At 35.2% G+C, this 15,948-nt stretch overlaps 3 protein-coding genes across 3 annotated transcripts in view; all 3 read left to right on the forward strand.

The window, feature by feature from the left end:
- The window catches only part of LOC107733622 (uncharacterized), a 5,355-nt gene extending 2,214 nt beyond the window's left edge, over positions 1-3,141 (forward strand). Inside the window, 1 exon segment of the mRNA XM_074560156.1 lies at positions 3,044-3,141. Coding sequence (XP_074416257.1) covers positions 3,044-3,141 — 98 coding nt within the window.
- Positions 3,142-5,050: 1,909 nt separating this feature from the next.
- On the forward strand, positions 5,051-6,566 carry LOC107733623 (uncharacterized). The gene is made up of 5 exons (XM_016545329.1): positions 5,051-5,056; positions 5,144-5,182; positions 5,448-5,658; positions 5,840-5,962; positions 6,142-6,566. Exons 1-5 carry the CDS (start codon positions 5,051-5,053, stop codon positions 6,558-6,560), a joined length of 798 nt encoding a protein of 265 aa, XP_016400815.1. The 3' UTR covers positions 6,561-6,566.
- Positions 6,567-10,423: 3,857 nt separating this feature from the next.
- LOC107733624 (uncharacterized) lies at positions 10,424-15,360 on the forward strand. The gene is made up of 14 exons (XM_016545330.1): positions 10,424-10,496; positions 10,947-10,985; positions 11,076-11,345; positions 11,570-11,905; positions 12,089-12,344; positions 12,418-12,437; positions 12,470-12,694; positions 12,864-13,187; positions 13,373-13,705; positions 13,924-14,028; positions 14,140-14,205; positions 14,390-14,464; positions 14,543-14,571; positions 14,741-15,360. The coding sequence occupies exons 1-14, from the start codon at positions 10,430-10,432 to the stop codon at positions 14,807-14,809; spliced, it is 2,214 nt and encodes a 737-aa protein (XP_016400816.1). The 5' UTR covers positions 10,424-10,429; the 3' UTR covers positions 14,810-15,360.
- Positions 15,361-15,948: the final 588 nt, after the last annotated feature.

A 15,948-nucleotide genomic window follows, 5' to 3' on the forward strand; every position in this document is an offset into this window, starting at 1 on the left:
TACTCTGCAGGTGATGAGCAGTGCCTGGTTTCCTTCAAACTTGATGCTTGGAATTGAGGTTCATCATACCAGAGAATCTTGTTTCTCAGAGTCTGAGGGTCCTTTAGGTGCTTTTTTTCAAATTCCAAGTGTATTTTCATGTGTCTTCACTGAGGAGAAGATTGAGTTTGGCCACACCGCCATAAAGCCCAGATCGGTGGAGTGTTGCAGTGATGTTTGTCCTTCTGTAGGTTTTTCCTATCTCCACATATGATCATGGAGCTCAACTAGAGTGACCATCAGATTGTTGGTATAACAACCAGTATAACCAAGCCCCTTCTCCATCAATTGCTCAGTTTGGCCAGAAGGCCAGCTCTAGGAAGAGTCCTAGTTTTTCCAAGCGTCTTCCATTATGGATAATGGAGGCTACATGCTTCTGTGAACCTTCAATGCAGCAGAATTTATTTCTGAACTCTTCTCCAGATGTGTGGTTTGATGCAATCCTGTCTCTGAGCTCTACAAACAGTTTTTTTTTTACCTCAGGGCTTGGTCTTTGCTCTAATATGCATTTTCAGCTGTTAGACCTTTTATTGAGCTCAACTAGAGTGACCATCAGATTGTTGGTATAACAACCAGTATAACCAAGCCCCTTCTCCATCAATTGCTCAGTTTGGCCAGAAGGCCAGCTCTAGGAAGAGTCCTAGTTTTTCCAAGCGTCTTCCATTATGGATAATGGAGGCTACATGCTTCTGTGAACCTTCAATGCAGCAGAATTTATTTCTGAACTCTTCCCCAGATGTGTGGTTTGATGCAATCCTGTCTCTGAGCTCTACAGGCAGTTATTTTGACCTCAGGGCTTGGTTTTTGCTCTGATATGCATTTTCAGCTGTTAGATCTTTTATTGAGAGGTATGTGCCTTTCCAAATCATACTTATTCAAATTAATGTGTAGTAACATCTACAAGCGATATGAGTGCTCCGGAGCTAAATTTCAAGTGTCACAGAAAATACTTATGCAATGGAATCATTTCAGTTTTTTATTTCTAATAAATTAGCAAAGTTGTTACAAACCTGTTTTGTGCTTTGTCATTATGGTGTATGGAGTGTAAATTGATGTGGGGGAAAATAGTAATTTAAAGCAGTTTAACATAAGGCTACAACATAAAACATGAAAAAAAAGTGAAGGGGTATGAATACTTTTGCAAGGCACTGTACATCTAAAAGTTCTATAGCTAATACATTTGTCACTGTGTAATCATGACATTGGTTTACTGTTTTTTTTTCAACTGCTTACATACAAAATCTTTACTTCTAACACAATTTTTGAAACCTGACACTCAAACACCAGAACCACACACCAAGTCTGCAAAACCATACACTAATTCTCAGCCTTTGACTGAGTATACAACACACAATTCTCTATGTAACACACAAAAATTGTGGCAAAGGTGTTTGCAAATGTTTGCTTTTGAGATGTGTTTGTGATATGTTGAATGCAGTGCTTCATTTTGCAAGAGATGTGAGGCATTTTGCATTTTGTGAGGACAATTCTTGGATTTGTGTGTAAAGTTTTGAAAATGTGTGTAAGCAGTTGAAAAAAACTGAGTGAATTTTGTATTAATAAAAGCATGCTCATTCATTATTTTGGTATACTAAAGCACAATGTGTGCTCCGTCTGTAAGCAAGGGGTCTTTGGGTTTCACTTGCATTGAAAACACAAATGCTACACCAACACGAGTATATTCAGATCAATATGCTCACATGCCAGAAAGATGTATCAATGTGGTTTCATGACACACAACTGTGTTAAATGTAGAACGGTATTTCCTGGAATGGAAGAAGCTAAGATGATTAAGTTTTGGAACAAATGTTTCAACTAACCAAAAGTCAGAACTTAAAATAAAAAAAAGAAAGAAAGAAAAAAGAAATATTCTTAAAAAGAAATGTGAAAATTACAGAATAGCCTATGTACACTGGAACCTATAGAAAGTAAGTTCTATTGCAAACTTAGGCTTAAAGAAATGTAATAATAATAATAATAATAATAATAACAATAAATGTTTCTTATACCTCCTGTCTAATTACAATCACCTCAGACCAGCACAAAGAACACAAACATTACATTAATTTCAAAAACCTAGTTCAAAATTGACATTGCTTCTTCTTCTTCTTCTGCATTACATTTTGTTCTGGTTCAATTCTATTCTACTTTCATGCAATTTATTAAATAATACTTCCACTGGAAATAAATAATAAATAAATAAATAAAAATGTTTTTATGTTATCTTTTACATTATATATATTTTTACTTCTTATGTTTTCCTGAAAAGCCTAAAGAAGGCTGTTTAATTTCAAGAAATGGTTGTCACAACAAGTCAGTTCAATTAAATTTACACTACCACTTTTTAAAAGTAATTAATACTTTTATCTAGCAACTACACATATAAATTGATCAAAAATCACAGTAAAGAAATAATCTTGCAGAAGATTTATATTTGAAATACATGTAGTCCTGCTACACTTTTTATTCAACAAAGCATCTTGAAAAAATATTAATTAATCACGTGACATTGAAAACTGGAGAAATGGATGCTGAAAATTCAAGTTTGGCATCACAGGAATGAATTACATTTCAAAATATATTCAAACAGAAAAGATTCATTTTATTTTCTGTATTGAATAATATTTCATAATACTGACTGTTTTACTGTATTTTTGATCAAATGACTTCTTCCAAAAACTTAAACAAAAATGGTGGTGTATTTGCATTATTTATAGCACTTTTCACTATACATGTAGTTCCAAAGTACACTGTAAAAAAAAGTAGCCTACTTGTAATTTTCTGTCAGGACATTATCCAGTAATTTCATGGACATTTCCATTAACCCTAAAACACCTGTAAAAGACAAATACGGAAAATTAATATGAATAAATAGTATATTGTGCCCTTTACAGATTTTTAATAGCATCGCTTTACAAAGACTAATGCTTTATAAAACTCAGAGCAAGCAAGACAGTAGTGCTGTAGCTCATACTAAAATTATTATTATTATTTTTTTTTGTAGTTTCAAAAATAGACTTCCTCAATGAAGCTGTTGAGGTTGTGAGTTTAGATCACACTCTAGATCACAGACTTGTGTGCCTGAGAGAAACCTCAAGATAGCTCAGTTTAGCATTTCCTGCTCCGGAAATTAGCTAAATGTGCAAACCAGACCAGTCTAAAAATAATATTTGTTTTCAGCATGCTTTATTAAGATGACCTAAAATGGGGTTATCAGAGCTGTTTCAACCAAAACATGTACAAAGAGAAGATTTCAAAATACTTAATTTTTTTCTTATGACGTGGGCCCTGCGTCTCACCTGGTTGCCTGTTGACAGCAACATTGCCCAACAACATTGCTAAAAATGTTACCCTGTGTATCATCACCTTTAAACTTTGTATTAGCATTTGAGTTTATTGCCTCTTTATGTGGTGAATCACTTGTTGTATTTCTCATTTGTAAGTTGCTTTGGATAAAAGGTCTGCTAAACAAATAAATGTAAAACTTTGTATTTCTTTTTTATATATTACTGGATGGAATTTAAATAATCAAATGAATATGTTATTAATAGTAGCAAGCTACTCATTCATTATTTTGGTATATTAAGAATGAATTAAGACTGATAATTCTTGTTTTATGCTCTAGTGAGATTGTACGGGTGTATCTGCACACTATCTGTATGCAATGATTCTTTGGGTTTCATTTGCAGTAGAAAACATACATGCAACACTATCTCCGAGTAATCAGACTTGAATCAATACGCTCACATGCCAGAAAGAAACCCCACTGTGGTTTCATAACACACAACTGTTTTAAATGTAGCACAGTATTTCCTGGTATGGGGGAAAAAACTTACATTACAAGCAAGTTAAACCATGAGATATTCATCAAAAGAAATGTAAAGTTATTGCATTGCTTATTTGCACTAAAGCCTTTAAAAAGTTATGTTACTATGTTTAAATATTTAATGTTGTCAGGCACGTTTGAAATGGCCTTAAGAAGACAATGGCTTAAATTAATCTAAAAATAAATAAATAAATAAATAATAATATATTTTTTAAAATAATTGTAGATAAAAACAAGAGAGTAGCAATGCTAATATTAAAGTACTGACATTTCTTGTCTAATAAATTATAATCATTATAATTCTGTACAATAACAATACATTAAATTAATAATTTTTCATGGGCAATGACAGGGGAACATTTCAATATTTAGATGTGCATGTGCCTACAAAGAGACTGAGCTTCAAAAATAGACCTCCTCAATAAAGTCAGTAAGTTTGTGAGTTTAGATCACACTTTAGATCACAGATTTGGGTGACTGAGAGAAACCTCAAGATAGCTCAGATACTGTGAATAACATTTTTTAGGCTATTTGTTTATACTTCTAAATGTAATTTAACATGATAACACTAAAAAAAAATTATTAGTTTTATCTAGTACAGTTTCTCTCTGCATGGACATTTTGTTTAAAATTCATAAGCTGATTGTTTTCTATGACAGGCAGATTTCTGAATATTGCACCGCCCAGTAAAAGCTGCTGGCTAGTTCTTTCTTTAAACTCTTCAGAGTGCATCACTTTATCTGAGGCATTACAAAGAAGAATCATGCCGCCTACACCTATTAAAATCTTTATTCTGATGTGTGGATTTTGTTTTGTGCACGCTATCGGTGAGTCTGTCAAGAAGGAGATTATTCTGTCAAGATATTGTGTAATTCTTCCCTCTTTTGGTGTTTGTTGATTTTACTCTAAATTGATAAATTGTAGAATTATTTAATAATGGTCAAGCTATTCGTATAAAAAATTTAAGTAATAAACACAATTGATATAATACACTAATCTGTAGTTTTCACAGTCTCTATTGTTATCAAATTCAAATGAAGTGTCGGTTTAAAGACGTAACTGTATTATTCAAAACAAATGTAACGAACGTAATCTGTGTCAGTGATTAACAATCACTATAGAAAATCCAAAACAATGTTTTATTTAGTAAGTGTGCAGCCTCTCTTTGTTCAAATGTTTTAGAAAATGCTGGTAATGCTGGGTCCTCGGCTGATGCACTAGCAGCTTGGTTTGTCCTGCACAGTTTGTTATTGTAATTGTTGTAACTGTTATTCACAGCATATCCACCAGTTCAAACAGTTCCGACCCAAAATGAAGGTTGGTTGAATTTCTGTGCAGCAAAAGCTGCTTCCACCGATCTGGACGAGCTCACAGAGACTGTAACATCTTATATCAGTTTCTGTGAAGACGTGCATTCCTATACCAGTGTGGAAGCTTCTGTCACGAAAACAAATTCCTCGTATGTGTAAACATGCCTGGCAATAAAGCTCATTCTGATCTGATTCTGATTCTGAAAAATATTTTTAAAGTATTCAACAGTATTTTTGAAAAAAAAAGTGTTTTACAAGAAAAATCTATACAGTTTCTCACACTCAGTTCTAATACTCCATCTCTCAAAGTCGTGCGTGGATCTGATGTATCTTTGCGATGTGACTTTCCTCTCCTGAATGAATCCTCCACATTGCACTGGGAGAAAGACGGAGAACAAATATCCAACGCCACACTAATGTACAACAACTCTGCCTACATCATCTTACACACTGTTGATGAACGCAGTGAAGAGACATATTACTGTAAATTGATGTAAGATGGAAGAGTAGAAACTGTTAGGATTCACACACTTAATGTCACTTTACGCAAGTATATATATTTTTAAAGTTAATTCTGAGTTGTATGCCAACATCTTAATGATCTATAATTGTTTCCATTAAGAATTCTGCAGAAGTTTGTTCTTGTGTGTGTGTGTGTGTTCAGCCACATACAACAGTCAAGCTTTAATGTTTCACATCTCACCTGTGAACTTCAACTACAGAGGGACGTATAGGTGGATTACAGAAACTGGCATCTACACAACAATAATACTATACACCATCAGAGGTTTGCAAAATGTCAATGAATGAATCAGTCAATGAATGATTGAATCAATCAATCAATCAATCAATCCGTAATAAATACATTGATTTTTCATTTACATTTGATTATCAGACACCTAAAGAATTATTGTTTTGTAAATGTGTTCAGTGCATTTAAAAAGTATTTTTTGTTGTTGATTTCAGTCTCAGTGGAGCCCCCTGATGGTGTGTTGAGGAATCAGTCAGTGGTTCTTACCTGTGAGCTTTCTGAAGTAACTGGTTCAGTGATTCTGGTCTGGCTCAGGATGGAGGGGAACAGAGGAGTTCTGGTCAAACAGCAAATTATGACTGAGAAAAACAAAAAGTTACAACTCACAGTGAATCTATCCAGCTATGAAACAGACCCGATGAACTGGCAGTGTGCAGTTTTTACTGAGAATACACTCAGAGCTCTGGCCCCAATAACTATCAGTCTTACCTCAACAACTACAAATGCTCCAAGTATGTCAACAGAAACTTCAACTGTAACAAACCAAGTTATTATCTTTGAACCATTAATATGCAGTATTTTCACCTTGAATAAGATTAATACACACAAGACATACAATCTGAATGTTCTATAGTTTACACCGGGGTGTCCAATCCTGTACCTGGAGATCTACCTTCCTGCAAAGTTCATCTCCAACCCTGATCAAACACAACTGAATCAGCTAATTAGGATCTGAAGGAGCACTTAATAATTACAGACAGGTGTGTTTGATCAGGGTTGGACCTGGACTCTGCAGGTAGATCTCCAGGAACAGGGTTGGGCACCCCTGGTTTACACTAGTAATTTGTCACTGTGTAATCATGACACTGGTTTAGTTATGTGGCTCAACATGTTTCTGCAGAAGACACCATGACACAAGACAGTTATCTACATATCGTGATCATTGTGGCTTGTGCTGTCAGTGTGCTGATTCTGCTGGGACTTCTAGTTTTTAAATATCAGCGAAAAACAGGTGAGCTCATCACAGAGACAGTATAGGAAGGAGAAGATGGGCCATAGAAAAAAGAATAGGACCAATTGTGATGCTCAATATGGCAGCTGAATGAACATCACACATTTAGTTTAAAAAGCTACAGTAATTGCCTTTTCACAGAGACATTCCCTTTTTTCTACTCTAGTACATACATGCTTGGATCGGCCTAAGTGTTGATCAGGTTTTGGTCTGTCTCCATTCAAGTAGATAAGAGCTGTACTTAAAAATAGTTACTTAATGGATACCAAATCACCAGGCTTGCATTAAGGGACATTGCCTTATCACATTAATATGGCAGATTAACCTCTTGGTGTTCTTTACAGTGAGAAATCTATGTTATATTTATGGGTAACACTTTATTTTGATGGCCCCTTTTGAACATTCTGTTGACAATAAGTAATGTTGCACCTACATGTCTACTAACTCTCAAAGTATTAGTAGACTGTCTGCTTAATACCTGCTGACTCTTCATTGTCATGGTCTCCAAACAGACATTCTACTGACTATAAGTAATTCTGCAAGTACATGTCAAATTATTCTAACCCTAACCCTACCAGTCTACTAATACTCTAATGAGAATTAATAGACATGTAGGTGCAATGTTACTTATAGTTAACAGAATGTGTTAAAGGGACCATCAAAATAAAGTGAAACCAATATATGACTATGATTATTTTTCCAGGAGCTGACAGCTGGTTTAAAACCAAGTATGTAAGTTCAGAGGTTAGCTGTGAAACACCTTCTATCATAAACATTTCAATTTGTCATTTTGATGTGCTAATGATACATGTGTTATATATGGTTGTGATTTCTATACAGTATATACAGTCTTTAAGCTTGTACATTTCAATATTTACAGGTGTTGGACTGCAGTACTACAGTCATCTACTCAGCTAGTCCAGCACAGTGAGCCAGTATTTGCACAGAACCGGTGCAGAGCAGATTCAAGAAACCGCTTAAAATCATCTCTTCTGTGAGAACTTAACTGCATCCTGCTGAGAAAATAAATAAATAAATAATTACATAATAAATAAATACAATTCCTCCTCTATGCTTTCACTTTTCCTTAATCCCTCCTTGTTCTAGCTTGTACTATTTTAAATGATGTCTGAAGGTGATGATGCACAGGGCAGCTTTTTTGAACAATGTTGTTGGGTGATGTTGCTTGCTTTCCCATTGTGAATGGGCAAAAACATTTTTTTATCTGGATACTTTCGATCAGTCGTGGGCCCTGTGTCTCACCTGGTTGCCTGTTGACAGCAACATTGCCCAACAACATTGCTAAAAATGTTGCCCTGTGTATCATCACCTTTAAACTTTGTATTAGCATTTGAGTTTATTGCCTCTTTATGTGGTGAATCACTTGTTGTATTTCTCATTTGTAAGTTGCTTTGGATAAAAGGTCTGCTAAATAAATAAATGTAAATGTAAAACTTTGTATTTATTTTTATATATATATAAAACATATATCAACATGTGGTTGCCGCAAGCCCGCCCGCCACTCCTTCGTTGAATCCGCCGGCCGCGCCATTCTCAAGTCCACCGGCCGCCGCTCACTCTAGCCCGCCGGCCATTCCTCACTCAAGCCCGCAATGTGTGGTGCTGTGTGACGCATTTTATGGAGGACTGTTTAATGAACCTGCAGAGTCGCCTACAATGGGTCTGTGCTCAAAGGCTGTTCTATAAAGTGGGGCAGTTCCAACTTTGCAAGGACAGTCTGGTGCTTCTGACTCACAGACTGTAAGTAAATCTTTTATATTTACAGGATTTGCCACTGATGATTCAAACGCGAGTTTTGAGCAGTGTAGAGTAGCACTTGATGTTTGTCGTTTCTCCGATCACAAATGCAGACATGGTTTTATGTTTACACGGCGCAATACGCAACGCAACGCATAAAGACACAGTATAAGTCATTATAATCAGTAATTATGTTCCCACTGGATGTAACAAATGCTAAGTTTGTAATGGGTTTTATTGGTTTTGTCTCATCGTGCCGGGACACGGCATCACAGTATGGTAAGGGGCGTAACATTTCCGTCACACGCTTGAGGTATTCAGCCAATCACAACGCACTGGATAGCTGGCCAATCAGAGCACACCTCGCTTTTCAGACCCTCCCTTTCCAGACCGACGAGCTTTGTAAAAATCGACGCGTTTCAGAAAGGCGGGGCATAGAGGAGAAACAATAATGTACAGTATGTGGAAAATTATGTGTTTTTTTTACCTTAAAACGCATAAACACATTGCATTACACCAAATACACAACATAATATTCTTTTTAGCAATGTCATATGACCCCTTTAAGAATGAATTAAGACTGATAATTCTTGTTTTATGCTCTAGTGAGATTGTACGGGTGTATCTGCACACTATCTGTATGCAATGATTCTTTGGGTTTCATTTGCAGTAGAAAACATACATGCAACACTATCTCCGAGTAATCAGACTTGAATCAATATGCTCACATGCCAGAAAGAAACCCCACTGTGGTTTCATAACACACAACTGTTTTAAATGTAGCACAGTATTTCCTGGTATGGGGGAAAAAACTTACATTACAAGCAAGGTAAACCATGAGATATTCATCAAAAGAAATGTAAAATTATTGCATTGCTTATTTGCACTGAAGCCTGTTATGTTTAAATATTAAATGTTGTCAGGCACGTTTGAAATGGCCTTATGAAGACAATGGCTTAAATTAATCTAAAAGTAAATAAATAAATAATAATAATAATTAAAAAATATATATTAAAGAATTGTAGATAAAAACAAGAGAGTAGCAATGCTAATATTAAAGTACTGACATTTGTTGTCTAATAAATGATAATGATTATAATTATGTACAATAACAATACATTAAATTAAATTAATAATTTTTCATGGCCAATGACAGGGGAACATTTCAATATTTAGATGTGCATGTGCCTACAAAGAGACTGAGCTTCAAAAATAGACCTCCTCAACAAAGTCAGTAAGTTTGTGAGTTTAGATCACACTTTAGATCACAGATTTGGGTGACTGAGAGAAACCTCAAGATAGCTCAGAGTTTAGCAAACCATTTCCTGCTCTGGAAATTAGCTAAATGTGCAAACCAGACAAGTCTAAAAACAATATTTGTTTCCAGACATGCCTGATTTAAATGAAATAAGACAAACTATTTAACCAATAGATGTACAAACAGAAGTTTTCAAAATACTTTTTTTATTTTTTTTACTGTGAATAACATTTTTTTAGGCTATTTGTTTATACTTCTAAATGTAATTTAACATGATAACACTAAAAAAAACCATGAGTTTTATCTAGTACAGTATCTCTCTGCATGGACATTTTGTTTAAAATTCACAAGCTGATTGTTTTCTATGACAGGCAGATTTCTGAATATTGCACCGCCCAGTAAAAGCTGCTGGCTAGTTCTTTCTTTAAACTCTTCAGAGTGCATCACTTTATCTGAGGCATTACAAAGAAGAATCATGCCGCTTACACCTATTAAAATCTTTATTCTGATGTGTGGATTTTGTTCCCAATTGCACGCTATCGGTGAGTCTGTCAAGAAGGAGATTATTCTGTCAAGATATTGTGTAATTCTTCCCTCTTTTGGTGTTTGTTGATTTTACTCTAAATTGATAAATTGTAGAATTATTTAATAATGTTCAAGCTATTTGTATAAAAAATTTAAGTAATAAAAACAATTGATATAATACACTAATCTGTAGTTTTCACAGTCTCTATTGTTATCAAATTCAAATGAAGTGCCGTTTAAAGACGTAACTGTATTATTCAAAACAAATGTAACGAACGTAATCTGTGTCAGTGATTAACAATCACTATAGAAAATCCAAAACAATGTTTTATTTAGTAAGTGTGCAGCCTCTCTTTGTTCAAATGTTTTAGAAAATGCTGGTAATGCTGGGTCCTCGGCTGATGCACTAGCAGCTTGGTTTGTCCTGCACAGTTTGTTATTGTAATTGTTGTAACTGTTATTCACAGCATATCCACCAGTTCAAACAGTTCAGACCCAAAATGAAGGTTGGTTGAATTTCCGTGCAGCAAAAATATTTTAAAAGTATTCAACAGTATATTTAAAAAAAAAGTGTTCTACAAGAAAAATCTATACAGTTTCTCACAGTTCTAATACTCCATCTCTCAAAGTCGTGCGTGGATCTGATGTATCTTTGCGATGTGACTTCCCTCTCCTGAATGAATCCTCCACATTGCACTGGGAGAAAGATGGAGAACAAATATCCAACGCCACACTAATGTACAACAACTCTGCCTACATCATCTTACACACTGTTGATGAACGCAGTGAAGAGACATATTACTGTAAATTGATGGAAGATGGAAGAGTAGAAACTGTTAGGATTCACACACTTAATGTCACTTCACGTAAGTATATATTTTTAAAAGTTAATTCTGAGTTGTATGCCAACATCTTAATGATCTATACATTTTTCCATTAAGAATTCTGCAGAAGTTTGTTCTTGTGTGTGTGTGTGTGTGTGTGTTTTTTTTTTTCTTTTTATTTGCCTTTCACAAATATGCATAGAAATGAAATGTTTTAACTGAGATATATTCACTGAAATTCACCAGGTTACCTATTTCATTTCCAGATTCACACAATGGAAAAAATAAAAATCGTCTCATTTATAGACAAAGCTCCAGTAATAGTGATGTATTACTCATCTGCAAATCTAGCAGGAAATATGACAGCTTGAAGTGGACCTGGGAGCCGAGGCCTAATTCACAGATTGACCTGATAGCCTTTGAAAAAGAAAGACAAGTTCAGTTAAAAGGACCAATTAAACCAGGGAGATGCTCTTCAGCCACATACAACAGTCAAGCTTTAATCTTTCACATCTCACCTGTGAACTTCAACTACAGAGGGACGTATAGGTGTATTACAGATACTGGCATCTACACAACAATAATACTACACACCATCAGAGGTTTGCAAAAAGTCAATGAATGAATCAGTCAATGAATGATTGAATCAATCAATCAATCAATCAATCAATCCGTAATAAATACATTGATTTTTCATTTACATTTGATTATCAGACACCTAAAGAATTATTGTTTTGTAAATGTGTTCAGTGCATTTAAAAAGTATTTTTTGTTGTTGATTTCAGTCTCAGTGGAGCCCCCTGATGGTGTGTTGAGGAATCAGTCAGTGGTTCTTACCTGTGAGCTTTCAGAAGTAACTGGTTCAGTGATTCTGGTCTGGCTCAGGATGGAGGGGAACAGAGGAGTTCTGGTCAAACAGCAAATTATGACTGAGAAAAACAAAAAGTTACAACTCACAGTGAATCTATCCAGCTATGAAACAGACCCGATGAACTGGCAGTGTGCAGTTTTTACTGAGAATACACTCAGAGCTCTGGCCCCGTTTGTGACTGATGTAATTGATTAACCCTATCGCTAAATAATAATTATAATCTTTCATCAATTTTTGTAATAGAGAAACTCAACTAAATATTTGTTCACTCTGATTTAATTGAACTTTTCTAAAGTTCTGCGTGGATCTGATGTATCTTTGCGATGTGACTTCCCTCTCCTGAATGAATCCTCCACATTGCACTGGGAGAAAGACGGAGAACAAATATCCAACGCCACACTAATGTACAACAACTCTGCCTACATCATCTTACACACTGTTGATGAACGCAGTGAAGAGACATATTACTGTAAATTGATGGAAGATGGAAGAGTAGAAACTGTTAGGATTCACACACATCACTTCACATAAGCATATTCTTTTATGGTATTTTTGTGCTGTATTAAATAAAAAAAAGGCTTGATGCCTAGGACTGTGCATTTTCACAAATATGTTTAGAAATGAATGTTCTGAGATGTATTTACTGAAATTCACCAGGTTACCTTTTGTCTTTCCAGATTCACACAATGGAAAGAATAAAAATCATACCATTTATAGACAAAGCTCCAGTAATAGTGATGTATTACTCATCTGCAAATCTAGCAGGAAATATGACAGCTTGAAGTGGACCTGGGAGCCGAGGCCTAATTCACAGATTGACCTGATAGCCTTTGAAAAAGAAAGACAAGTTCAGTTAAAAGGACCAATTAAACCAGGGAGATGCTCTTCAGCCACATACAACAGTCAAGCTTTAATCTTTCACATCTCACCTGTGAACTTCAACTACAGAGGGACGTATAGGTGTATTACAGATACTGGCATCTACACAACAATAATACTACACACCATCAGAGGTTTGCAAAAAGTCAATGAATGAATCAGTCAATGAATGATTGAATCAATCAATCAATCAATCAATCCGTAATAAATACATTGATTTTTCATTTACGGTACATTTGATCAGACACCTAAAGAATAACTTGTTTTGTAAATGTGTTCAGTGCATTTAAAAATTCGTCCATGTTGTTGTTGATTTCAGTCTCAGTGGAGCCCCCTGATGGTGTGTTGAGGAATCAGTCAGTGGTTCTTACCTGTGAGCTTTCTGAAGTAACTGGTTCAGTGATGCTGGTCTGGCTCAGGATGGAGGGGAACAGAGGAGTTTTGGTCAAACAGCAAATTATGACTGAGAAAAACAAAAAGTTACAACTCACAGTGAATCTATCCAGCTATGAAACAGACCCGATGAACTGGCAGTGTGCAGTTTTTACTGAGAATACACTCAGAGCTCTGGCCCCAATAACTATCAGTCTTACCTCAACAACTACAAATGCTCCAAGTATGTCAACAGAAACTTCAACTGTAACAAACCAAGGTATTATCTTTGAACCATTAATATACAGTATTTTCTCCTTAACTCAGAATAAGATTTATTTACATTATATTTATAACTATTAATATACAGTACATTTAACCTTAATACAAATGATAGGCTCATAGTGTACATGAAAATGCTTATCTTTACGTTCCAGGTACAAAAAAAATCAACAAATTAAGTTTGAACTTACTAATAAAGTCTCTATTTTCTTTCAGCAATCAACAAACACGCAAAGGCTACAGCATCCTGTGTTTTGGCTCTGTTTACAGGGATTCTGCTTGGAGCTCTCTTGTGTTACTGTTACAGGAAACGAATGTCAGGTACAAAAATACTATCAGTTATTCATCTTTTCAAAATAGTCTCTTTTTTCTTTAAATAATCTTTCAGAGTGCACATGATTTTACTTGCTCTTGCTATTGCAATCATTTCAGTGCACTCTGACCCTCAGGAGTCTGAACCAGTCTACATCAATATTAGCCAAATGAGGAATGACAGAGGTATTCAAATCAGATAAATATATTTAGTTTCATATATCAATTAGCTGCAAGATATTTTTATTTTATTGAAATCACTAAACACACATATATTGAAAATTGCACAAAACCCTAGCATCATACTGGTGACTTCTGTGCTCACAAGTTCCAACATTTTTTTGAAGGTCTAGCTTTCTTCTTCTTCCAGTAGACCGCAGCAGCACACTGGAAAACAGAGAAAACAGTCCTGAAATATACCGTAATATAAGACGAAACAGATATGGTAAGACCTTTTTCCTTCAGGAATTGTGAAACATCATCTCATCTGAACATCCTCTCTTAAATACCATTTTTTCTGCAGGAAAAACAAACATAAATAAAAGAGATGAGGTGAGTGCAGATGTTTGTTAATAGTATACATCTGTTACAGTCCAAAAATAGTGTATTACTATTTTTTTATTTAAGTATTGGTGTTAATTTATTGTGCTGCCAAATGTGATTGTCATTTTACCCCAAAATAGTTTATTTATTGCTGTTAATTTGTCTTGTCTTTCCACAGACAACAGTTACATCAGACAGTGTAACCTACGCAACCATTTATTTCAACAAATCCAGGTTCCAGACTTAGACATAACTCCCCAACATTATTATGAAAACCCGAGGAAGAGAGAGTTTTGTCATTTGTTTATAGTGTTTTATTTAAGCTTTGTGAACGTCAAACAAACTATTGTATCATGGATAAAGTTGAACAATTTCTTTACAAAACAGCAGATGGCGCGGTCTGACTACATAAGCTATCAGCTGAGTCGGTTTATGGGTGTTGTATGACCAAATACATCTAACTGCCTTCAGTAAACCACCACGAATATTAATCTAACTGGCTCAAACTGTATAATTGCATCCCTCAATTAATGTTGTGTTAGTCACATGTGTACAAGCGTCAACTAAAGTGAATATCATTATGATTTTACATTTGTTATGGTATTATAGCCGCCTTCATGTAAGTGCAAGTATGCTGATGAAATGGCCATTTGATGGCACTGTTTGAAAACATACTTGAAATATAATAATAATAAAAAAGTGTAAGTACAAAAAAGGGTAATGCGGTTACACATCCTCTTCTCTCTCGCTCTCTCTGTCTGTCACTTTCATCCTCCTGGAATCCACCCAGAACATGCAGCTTCAATGTACTTCAATCTAAAACACAAAAGTGTGGAAAAAAAGTAGTTTGAATAGGATGTCTTTATGGACAAGGGATAATGCTCCTCACTAACTCAAGGTTGCTCTGCTTTGTATAAATGCATGTCTTTATTTAAACGTGGGGGGATTTTAAAACGCTTGTCAAGGTCTGCTAAGTAGAACCACTGAGTGATGAATTAGAGTATGACAGAATCCAAATGCACATAAATGATGTTCTGTGGGGAGGGGGAAGGCAGATGTTGACAGAATGGGCTGCGTTTAGGAGAAAAATATAACCAAGGTTAACACATGCTTTGACTCGCACCTTTGTCTCCAAAACGTAGGCTTCAGATAATCCTATTTTATTAAGTTCCTGACCACATCAAGCCGTAAAGACTTATTACGAGGAGCACCATGAGTATGGTCAAGATGGATAGCCTCTTATCCAAAGTCTTACTTTCTACTACTGACAATCACAGCACCTTTTCTAGTTAAGCAAAGCTTTTCTGCTCAACTTAATCTCCTTGACTTTGAATTAATATGTTCAATTTCATAAAAGCGCTTTACTCTGTCCATCACTCCAGACAC

The sequence above is a fragment of the Sinocyclocheilus rhinocerous genome, unplaced genomic scaffold, assembly GCF_001515625.1.
Source record: "Sinocyclocheilus rhinocerous isolate Xijiao unplaced genomic scaffold, SAMN03320098_v1.1 scaffold1842, whole genome shotgun sequence".
NCBI lineage: Eukaryota > Metazoa > Chordata > Actinopteri > Cypriniformes > Cyprinidae > Sinocyclocheilus > Sinocyclocheilus rhinocerous.